The sequence below is a fragment of the Chionomys nivalis genome, chromosome 2 (assembly GCF_950005125.1).
Source record: "Chionomys nivalis chromosome 2, mChiNiv1.1, whole genome shotgun sequence".
Taxonomy (NCBI): domain Eukaryota; kingdom Metazoa; phylum Chordata; class Mammalia; order Rodentia; family Cricetidae; genus Chionomys; species Chionomys nivalis.
Window position 1 is genome coordinate 71,836,959 of NC_080087.1, and position 10,614 is coordinate 71,847,572.

Genomic DNA, 10,614 nt, shown 5'->3' on the forward strand with positions numbered 1-10,614 from the left:
CACAGAGAAGCTGTGTCTTGAAAAACCAAACAAACTAAACAAAAAATGAGCTGGAGAGTGTTATGTTTTTCTGGTCCGACAAACTTCTCAAGCAACACAATAATCCAAATCAGACCAAATTAGAAGCCAGGTTTAATGGATGCCAGTGCTCCCGGGTGGCCCTGGGGGTGGGGAGACAAGGAGAGGGGGAAACAAAAACCCAGAGAGACAATGTTTGTTCTCTGGAGGGCGTTTAAATAGCCTGTGGGAATGGTCTTGACCTTCCCTGGGACAGGGTGACCATTTGGCAGGATTTCTCAGAGGTGGAGTCTGGACTGTGGCAACTCCCAGGGGAAGGGGCTTGAAATGGAACTTTCCACCCAACATTCCAAAAATGAATTCCAGGAGCTGGGGTGAAGCCCCCAGCCAAACATTCCAAACCCTTTGTATAAGGATGTTAGGAGCTGAGGTGATGCTTCCAACCAAACAGGGAGCAATAGAGGGAGATACCAGATATGGAACCCTGGACTTCACCCCCACCACACACGCAAAAGATTCTATCACATTGACATGCTAATTCACACTACCAAAAAAATTGATATTAATCAGTTTTAATTCACATCTTACAAGAGAAAACAAGCAAAACAGATGAAGTAACAGAGCCTGGAGAAAAACACAAACTAATAAGAGACAGGCAGAGCTCAGGAAGCCATCTGATTACAGGGAGGCAGCATCCTACGAGAGTGGTCCCGGACCCAGCGGTGCTTCAGGATCTGGTCCAGGTTCAGTCGTTCTGAGGGATGGTACCTAAGAAGCTTGGAGATCAAGTCCTGAGCCCCCACAGGAACCGACTGAGGAAACCTCAAATCCACCTAATGAGCCAGGGAAGAAGAATGACGACCTAGTTTATCTCTCTAGCTCATGCTCTCTGGGTTCTGTCACAATCTCCTGTAAGCACTCCCACCCTCAGCAGGCAGTGCTGGCTCCCTGATGTGTGGGACTCCGCACATGTGTGGCCAGCTCACCCTGAGGATGCGCTTGTATGTCTCGTTGTGGGTGCTGCTCTCGAAGGGAGGATTTCCCACCAGCAGCTCATAGCAGAGCACCCCAATACACCAGAGATCCACCTTCTCATCATACGTTTTTCCCTCAATCATTTCCGGGGGCAGGTAGTCCAGAGTCCCGCACATTGTCTTTCTCCTAGAGCAGGACACAGAAGGGAGTGCTGAGCATGGGCAGAGTTGAGGGACATCTTCCCTGCTGAGCACACCTGTCGACACACAGAGAATTCTTTAAGATTCAGGGAAGGTATAGGAGGCTCACATCTCTAATCCTGACACTTGAGAAGGTGGGAGGTAGAAAAGAATACTGTGCATTTGAGGCTAGAATGAGCTAGAGGCCAGGCAGGACTATAACATGAGAAACCGTCAATCATTCAGAGAAAGCGGGCTGGAGAGATGACTCAGCGTTTAAGAGCACTAGCTGCTCTACTTAAGGACCCTGGATGGACTTCCCAGTACCCACGTGGCAGCCCATAACCATCTACAACTCCAGTTCCAGGGGATTTGATGCCCTCTTTGGCCTTCATGGGCACTGGGCACCAGGTATGATAAGTGGTGTACAAGACACACATGCAGGCACAATACCCATACACATAAGATTAAAAATTCAAAACCAAAACCTGAAAACTCAAGAGAAGGCAAGTACTGTAAAGGAAAATGCATTAATCCCATGCTTTAAAATTATTCAGTCAGGTGTAGTAAATCACACCTGAGACAGGAGGATTGCTCTAAATTTGAAGCCAGCCTGGTCTATAGAGTGAGGAGGAAGATTTGGAACATAATGATGATATATCACGAGGATCCAAGCAAATGTAGCTATCAACACAGAAAAATCATTCCTGGAATGCTTACTAATTTACATGGAATCTTTTGGCAAAGGCACATACTAATAAAGACCAGGTAGAAAAGCTCTGGTTGGGCTATACACACACACACACACACACACACACACACGAACACACGCACGCACACGCTTAGTGTCTTTATTGCTCTCCACTTTATTCCTTTAAGGTAAGGTCTCTCTCTGAACCTTACCCAGTCATTTCAGCCAGCCAGGTTGGCCAGCAAGCTTCCAGGAGCTGCCTATTTCCACTCCTCAACTCTGTGCTTCCAAAGGAAATGCTCTTGCCCACTGACCCATCACTCAACCCAAATCTTTCACTCTGCAAACGCATTTTAGATGTATGCATTTGGAAAAGATGGTGCCCAAATACAAGCCTCAGTCTGTATCTGGGTCTTAACATGTGAGATGATTTCACCTAGAAAACTCCTCAATGGTATGAGGATCCACCCCCATCGCACCTGACCTACCTGAGAGAAGGGGTATGCACAGACCAACCAAAGTCTGCGATCTTCACCTCACCCCTCAGCCCCAGCAGGAGATTCTCTGGCTTGATGTCCCTATGAATCACCTTCTTCTCGTGACAGTAGGTCAGGGCATCTGCCAATTCCTCTATTATCTGTGTGAACAAAAGCAATCTGGTAGGGGAAAGACTTGCAAGGCCTCCTTGTGAGGTAGAATAGGCGTCACGAATTTTAAGGCTGTAAAGCAAAGCAATCTCATTTCCTGACTAATAATCCCAGTGTTTCTCTATGTGTACACACATGCATATGTGGAGCCTAGAGGGCAGTCTTCAGCGTGGCTCCTTACTGTCCATCCACCTTGTCTGTTGTCTCACTGTACAGGCAGCCCAGATTAGCCTTAAACTCAAGAGCTCTGCAGGCCTTTGCTTCCTGAGTTTAGGATTAAAGGTACGCACCGCCATGCCCTCCTGGTTCCCCAATATCTTTAATATAGCACCATGGTTATAGCTCCGAGTGGACACTAAAATGGGCAGGTCCTCCCTGTGGACTTGGCACAGTAAGTAGTCAGATATGGAATCTATGCCGAGCCAATCAGATAATCCCTCAAAGCATCCATCTCAAGAAACATCCATTTTGATGTCCAGTTGACCCAGGAGCTGCCTATTTCCACTACTGCTGATGGGATAATGGCTGCTATGGCTTCCCTTTCAGCACCCTATAAAACCTTAGGTAACATTTTTGGGGGGGTTCACTATGTAACCCTACTGGCCTGGAATTTGACATGAACCAGGCTGACCTTGAACTCCTGATCCTTCTGCCTCAGCCTTCAAAGTGCTGGAATTAGAGGCCTGCAAAACTACCCTTCCAATATATGCTTATGGTTTCATTTCCTGTATCACAGAGTTGGACCTTTTATATACTATTCTCATGTTTATTGTTATATTTTTGTTTTGTGCATGCACAGGTCCCAGGACTACCTTCTGGATTTGATCTCTCCTTCTACCATGTGGTCCCAGGAAGCCAAACTTACATGCTCAGCCTAGGCAGTAAGCATCTTTACCCACCAAGCCAGCTTTCCAGCCCACGTTATATCAGATGCTTGACATAAAGACTCCAGCCAGCATTCAGGCATCAGAGGCAAGAGGATCTCTGAGGCCAGTCTGGACTGCATAGAGTGTTCCAGGTCACGGTACTGTCCTAGATAGGACTACTATTGCTGTGACGAAGCACCATTACCAAAGGAAGAGCAAGTGGGGAGGGAGGGGTTATTAGGCTTACACTTCAGCATTGCTGTTCATCACCTTAGGAAATAAGGACAGGCCTGGAAGATGGAGCTGATGCAGAGGCCATGGAGGGAGCTGCTAGGCCTGCTTCCCAGTCCACCTTCTTACAGAACCCAGGACCAGCAGCCCAGGGATGGCACCACCCACCATGTGCTGGGATCTCCCCCACTGAGCACTAAATGGGAAAATGCCTTACAGCTGGATCTCACTGAAGCATTTCCTCAGCTGAGCTCCTTCCTCTGATGACTCTAGATTGTGTCAACGCACAAATACGTCACTATCAAGTCACAACCCTTCCTTTCTTATTCATCCCCAAGATCTTAAATAACTTTAAAAACAGTCTTTACAAACTCAAACACATTTAAAACTTCAGCCCCTTTAAAATAGCCTATCTCTTTAATAAAAATACAAAGTGTTTTAAAATTCAGGTCTCTCAATTGTGGGCTATTTATCCTGTAAAATACTTTCTTCAAGGTGGAAAAAAAATTAGGGAACAGTCACAGTCAAATCAAAGCATAACAAAATTCCAACCGTCCAATATCTGGGATCCACTCATGACCTTCTGGACTATTCTAGAGAGCTTGGGTCACTTCTCTGGCTCTGCCCTGCACACACAGCTTGTCTTCTAAATACCAGCCGGCTTCCACTCCACTGCTGCTACTGTGGCCCTCCCCAACCATCACTAAATGAGAAAATGCCTTACAGCCAGTCTCACTGAGGCATTTCCTCAGCTGAGCTCCTTCCTCTGATGACTCTAGCTTGTGTCAAGTTGGCACACAAAACCACCCAACACGGTTACATAGCTGAGACTCTGTTTTCAAGAAAAAAAATCCCAAACTATGAACACTAATATTCTAGAACTACATTAGGAATCAAACCCAGGGCTGAGCTGGGCAGTGGTGGAGCACACCTTTAATCCCTGCACTAGGGCGGCAGAGGCAAGCAGATCTGAGTCTGAGGCCAACCTGGTCTACAAGAGTTGGTTCCAGGACAGGTTCCAAAGCTAACAGAAAAACCAAAAAACAAACAAACAAACCAAAACCCACCGAACCCAGGGCTGTACACACACTAGACAAGTGGACGACCAAGTTACATCTCAGCACCCCAGAAAAAAATTCTGATAAAAAACAGTCTAAAGCTGGGTGCCATGTCATCCTAGCACTCAGAATGCTCCAAGTTCAAGGCCAATTTGGGCTATATAGAAGTTGCAAATCATTCTTGGCTACCTAGCACCCTGAGTCAGGTATAATGGCCTATGTCTATAATACCAGCACATGTGGGGCTTTCCCAAGAGATTCACAAATTTCAGATCAGCCTGGAGATTCTGGTGAAGTCTGAGCTAGCCTGGGCTACCTAGCAATGTTTCCAACTCAGAAAGAAAGTGGGTGGGGACGAAGGCCAGCAAGATATCTCAGTGGGTAGGGAAGCTTTGGTGAGCAAGCCTGGTGAGCTGAGTTCCTATAACCCATGTAAAAAGGTGGAAATAGAAAGCGGACTCCGCCCTCCATGACTTTCACATGAGCACTGTGGCATGTATGTTCCCCTTCCCACGTCACACGCAGATACACATAATAATAAATTAAGCTGGGTGGTGGCGCACGCCTTTAATCCCTGCACTAGGGCGGCAGAGGCAGGAGGATCTATATGAGTTCAAGGCCAACCTGGTCTACAGAGCAAATTCTAGGACAGGCTCCAAAGCTACACAGAGAAACCCTGTCTCAAAAAAACCCAAAATAATAATAATAATAAATTAAGAAAAAGTGGGAAGGGGATATTGGCAACCACAAACAGTAACTCATCACATGCTCAACCCTTAGGGCCCCAGAGCTCCCCTCACCGTGGCTGTACGCTGCTCATCTAACACATGGTTTCTCTGAAGCTCCTTATAGAGTTCGCCCCGCGGAGCATATTCCAGAATTAAGTACACCCGGCGAGCATCGTGGAAGTAGTTGTACAGGCGTAGGATATTCGGGTGTCTGAAGGAGGAATAAGGAAAGAGTCGGTGCAGGCCTGCCAGCCTGAGTTCTGTCCCCAGAACCAGTATGGCGGACGGTGAGAGCCAACTCCTGCAAGCTGTGCTCCACACTGCGACACACATGGCCCACATGCCGCCCCGTCCCTAATAAACTATAACAACAACTACTTCTTTTGGGGAATGGTGGCGCACGTCTTTAATCCCAGCGTTCAGGAGGCAGAGGCAGGCGGATCTCTGTGAGTTCAAGGCCAGCTTGGTCTACAGAGCGAGTTCCAAGACAGCCAGAGCAACACAGAGAAACCTGTCTCAAAAATCAAGACAAAACAAACAAAAATTCAACTACTTGTGTCTATTGTGTATCCCTGGCTGGCCTCAAACTCAGTGATCTGTTTCTGCCTCCCAAGTGCTGGGGATAAAGGAATGATTTTTTTTAAAAAATGTCACCTGAGGAGCAATACTGGAGGTTTGACATCTGACCTTCACAAATGTACACACACGAGGCTGGTGTGTCCGACAGTGGGAGGGAATTTTTTTTTTAATATTTATTTATTTATTATGTATACAATATTCTGTCTGCGTGTATGCCTGAAGGCCAGAAGAGGGCACCAGACCCCATTACAGATGGTTGTGAGCCATCATGTGGTTGCTGGGAATTGAACTCAGGACCTTTGGAAGAGCAGACAATGCTCTTAACCTCTGAGCCATCTCTCCAGCCCCAGTGGGAGGCAATGTTACATGGTCTAACTGGAATGAGCTACAGAGAAAATTCTTCTTTGGGACTCGTGGGGAAGGTCACGTTCAGAAATCAGGCCAGCAGGAGGAAAGCGGGAGCCTGAAACCCTAGCTGGGCATCCCACACAGACCATGCTTACTGTAGGTGCGCCTGGATCTCCACCTCCCGTCGAAGCTGATGCTCCAATCCCTCCTTCTCTATCTGGGACTTGAAGAGGACCTTCAGGGCCACAATGAAATGGTTTTCCTTCAGTCGAGCCAGGTACACATTCCCAAATTTCCCCTTGCCCAGAGGACGCCCTATTTCAAAGTCATCGATGGTGAAAGGCCTCCTGAACAGAAGAAGAGATGACCGCATTCAGAGACTAGCGGGTTAGGGACCCCCCAAGAATCCCCCTACCCCGCCATTCGGTCTGATCACAGCCCCAGCACAGGATGTCAGATGGGGAAACAGCGTCTTGGACTATTGATCAGTGCTCTATTTGCTCAGCTTCTTCTTCACCCGAGTCCCATCTTCTTCCTTCTTCTAGAAACCATGGCAAGGCACTCACCTGGTTGAGGTGCTGGGTTCCATCTGGCCAGTCGCTAAGGGTAAGAGGGAGGAAAAGATGGGTGTGGCGATGCTTAACTGCAATCCCATCTGTGGGACGGGGAGGCAGGAGGGTCACAAGTTCAAAGTCATTCTCCACTACACAGCAACTTTGAGGCCCACTTAGACTACAAGAGACCCTGTCAGAGATTGGGGAAGGGAGAGGTTAAGAGTATAACAGATGGGAAGGAGGGAGAGTGAGGGAAGTTGGAGAGGACGAGAAAGGAAAAGAGGAAAAGGGAGGGAATAGAAAAAGTGAAGGGCTGCAGGAGAATGGGGCGCGGGGAGGGGGGGGGATGGGAGAAAGAACCGAGGAGGGGCCGGAAAGGGAAGATGAAGTCTTCAGGGCCCAAGTCAGCCACCCTTACGGGGGACCCCAGCCTTTTCTGCTCCTCCTCTCGCTAAGTGTCCTGTTTCTGTTTAAGACAAGGTTTCATAGAAGCCCAAAGGGGCCTCTATCTGCGTCCATCCTCCTGTCTCGGCCTCCCCCGTGTCGGGATGACACCTTGAGCTTTGGCCCCGGTTCCCATTCCTCTTACTTGTGGGCGTAGCTGCGCCCGACGGCGGCCAGCGTCTTCCCTGAACTCTGGAGAAGAGGTGACGGCAAGCTGCAGTCCCGCCGGCTGCTTGGGGCCGGGGGCCCCAGAAAAGGGGTGGGCGGGTAACGCTCCGGCGGCGGCCTCTCCGACGGCCCAGAAGGCCCCAGCCCGCTAAAGGAACCCGGCTGCGCGCTCACAGGCAAACCAGGACGGGCGGCGCTCAAGACATTTGGAGAAAGCGCCAGACCCGGGACTCGTCGACTCCGGTGGCTCCCCATTGGTTGAGCTTTCCGACGTCAACAGCGTACCCAATAGGATAGCGTGAGAAGCAAGATTCCGCCACGAGGGTGCTCGACCAATAGGATGATGGGGGTGGGACCAGACGGGAACGTGGGGTTAGCGAGATTTCAGAGGTCGGCACGACGAGCTGTGCGTGTACAAATGAATGTCAGTCAACTTGGGGGCCTTGCTGTGTGTCAGTGCGCGTGCAAATGAATGTCAACTTCAGGGGCCTCTCTGTGTGTCAGTGCGCGTACAAATGAATGTCAGTCAACTTCAGGGGCCTCGCTCTAAGAAATATTTCTTTTCTATCAACTACTATAAAACTTGTGTTTATTAGGATAGGGAATTAAAATATTTTTTTAAAAAAATCCTGTCCACGCAGGTCGGTGGTGGCTCACACCCCCTACCCCCTGACAGGATCTCATTATGTAGTTCTGGATCTCCTGATACTATTGGACCAGGCTGGCCTGGAATTCACACGCAGATCCACCTGCTTCTGCCTCAGAAGCGCTGCGATCAAAAGCGTGTGCTCTGCCCTGGGGCCTGCCAAGTGTTCTAATCCTTCCTACCCAGTAAAACTTTCCTTCACACAAAGGCTCACTGCTTTCTATTAGGACTTTGATGTCCTGGAGCAGTAACCCTTTCCCCTTCCTCTATTTCTTCTTTTCAGACTAGCCAATTTGAGTAAGATTACAAAATCCAACCCATTCAATGGGGGGGGGGGGGGGGAGTGAGAGTGAGTGAGAGTGAGAATAAAGAGTACACTTCTTGTCTCTGTGTGTACGATTTTCTGAACCCAACCAATTATCAAGAGTGTCAAGCCTGGCGGTGGTGGTGCCTGCCTTTAATCCCAACACTTGGGAGGCAGAGAGACAGGCGGATATCTATGAGTTCAGCCTTGTCTACAGAGTGAGTTCCAGGATGGGCTCCAAAGCTATCTCGAAAAACAAAAACAAAACAAAGTGTTGGTCCAGGAATGGAGCGCTGTGAGAATTCTGAGTGCTTGCGAGAACCATCCAAGAAAATAAGAGTCTTGTGACCTCAAAAATTATTCTTGGGATGTGTTTTCATGCCCCTCCCAGGTGTCGTGGTTAGGAGAGAGCTTACTTCAAAAACATTTCAAATTGAATTCATTCAGACCAGAAACAAGACAAATTTTGTTTGCAGCAGATCAACCGAAAATGCAAGATTGGTGGGGAGTGGGTGGTGCACACCTTTAATCCCAGCACTTGGGAGTCAGAGGTGAGTGGATCTCTGAGTTCGGGGCCAGCCTGGTGGTCTACAGAGCAAGTTCCAGGACAGCCCGGGCTATGTAAAGAGATTCTGTCTCAAAAAAGAATATAGCAAGAGGATTTCTGATAGGCAGTGATAACTGCTTTGAAGAACAGAGGAGAAAACGTCTCCAGAAAGAACTTATAACTGCCTGTTTTAAAGAAGAGGGGGAAAGGCTCTGGCTCGTGTGGTGCTGAGAATTGAATACAGGCTTGTGTTACACTCTACAGATGAGAAATCCCTGGCTCTCCATTTAAATTTTTTTAATTAATTTTATGCATATGTATTTTTCCTGCATGTATGTCTACATATCACATGACTACATGGTGCCCTTGGGGACCATACGAGAGCATTGGATTCCATAGGACTAGAGTTACAGATATTGTGAGCTGCCACGTGAGTGCTGGGACTCGAACCTGGATCCTCTGGAAGGGCAGCCGTGTGTGTGTGTGTGTGTGTGTGTGTGTGTGTGTGTGTGTGTGTGTGTGTTGAACTGGGTGAACCAAGGCCTCATTCATGCTAGTCAAACATTCTCACTCACATCCCCAGTCCCTGTCCTCTTATCTTTAAGACAAATTGTCTTCCTTTTCCTTTGCATTTGTCCTTAGACACAGATTACCCATGCCAGTTACTTATGAGGCAGACTAGACTGAGAAGAAAATATTACCCAGGCCTCCTTTGTGGTGCAGATCTGCAATTCCACCTACTGGAGAAGCTGAAGCAGGAGGATAAAAAGGTCAAGTGAGAGGACTCAGTTGATAAAAGTGCTTGCTGCCTGGTCACCTGAGTTCGATCAGGCACCCACTTGTGGAAGGGCATAACCAACTCCAGAGATGTCTTCTGACCTCCATACACTGGCATGTATACCCACGTGCACACTGAAAAGTGATTTGTTTTGTGTTGGGACATTTTGTGTGAATGTGCTGTGCACCATATGCATGCCTAGTACCTGAGGAGGCCAGAACAGGCTATCAGATGCCCTGTTACAGACAATTGTGAGTGGCCATTAGTGCTGAGAATCACATCAGGAGCCCCTGAAAGAGGGGACAGCGCTCTTAACTACTGAGTCATTTCTTCAGCCCCATGAAAGCAAGCAAGTTCAAGTCTAGCCTGGTAACTTAGTGAGACCCTGACTCTAAACAGTAAAAAGGCCTGGGGTACAGTGCAGTGGTGCACTGCTTGACAGCATGTGTGAGAACCTGGGCTCAGGACTGGTGAGATGGCTCAGTGGGTAAAGATGCTTGCTGCCACTGCTGAGCATCTACGCTCAGCCCTCAGGATCCACATGAAGGGAAGAACTGACTCCACAAAGTCGTCCTTTGCTGCTACAGGTGAGGTGCACACACGTACATAAACAAATGTAATTTAAAACATGTTTTAAAGAACCTGGGGCTCAATACCAGTGTAAAAAGAAATCTTAAAAGACAAGGCTAGGGTGGAGGCTCAGAGGTTAAGGGCTCTGACTGCTCTTCCAGAGCACTGGTTTTGACTCCCATCAGACATGAGGTGGCTCACAACTGTCTCTAGCTCCAGTCTCAGGGAGTCTGATACCCTAAGGCTTCTCTAGGGCAGGAATGCATGTGGTGCACAGATATAC

At 48.3% G+C, this 10,614-nt stretch overlaps 1 protein-coding gene across 1 annotated transcript; it reads right to left on the bottom strand.

Annotated features, from left to right (window-relative positions):
• Nucleotides 1–592: 592 nt before the first annotated feature.
• Nucleotides 593–7,709, bottom strand: Aurkc (aurora kinase C). Its single transcript, XM_057761871.1, has 7 exons — nucleotides 7,464–7,709; nucleotides 6,887–6,920; nucleotides 6,476–6,667; nucleotides 5,466–5,604; nucleotides 2,352–2,500; nucleotides 1,005–1,179; nucleotides 593–851 (listed from the first exon to the last, which is right to left on the bottom strand). The coding sequence occupies exons 2-7, from the start codon at nucleotides 6,907–6,909 to the stop codon at nucleotides 681–683; spliced, it is 849 nt and encodes a 282-aa protein (XP_057617854.1). The 5' UTR covers nucleotides 6,910–6,920; nucleotides 7,464–7,709; the 3' UTR covers nucleotides 593–680.
• Nucleotides 7,710–10,614: the final 2,905 nt, after the last annotated feature.

Bases quoted from the DNA above. Each gene is read 5' to 3' on its own strand.
- Aurkc (XM_057761871.1), bottom strand. From the start codon at position 6,909: ATGGAACCCAGCACCTCAACCAG. The intron at 6,668-6,886 runs GTGAGTGCCTTG...TCTTCTGTTCAG, and splicing joins GAACCCAGCACCTCAACCAG to GAGGCCTTTCACCATCGATG. The intron at 852-1,004 runs GTGAGCTGGCCA...CTGGCTCATTAG, and splicing joins CATACAAGCGCATCCTCAGG to GTGGATTTGAGGTTTCCTCA.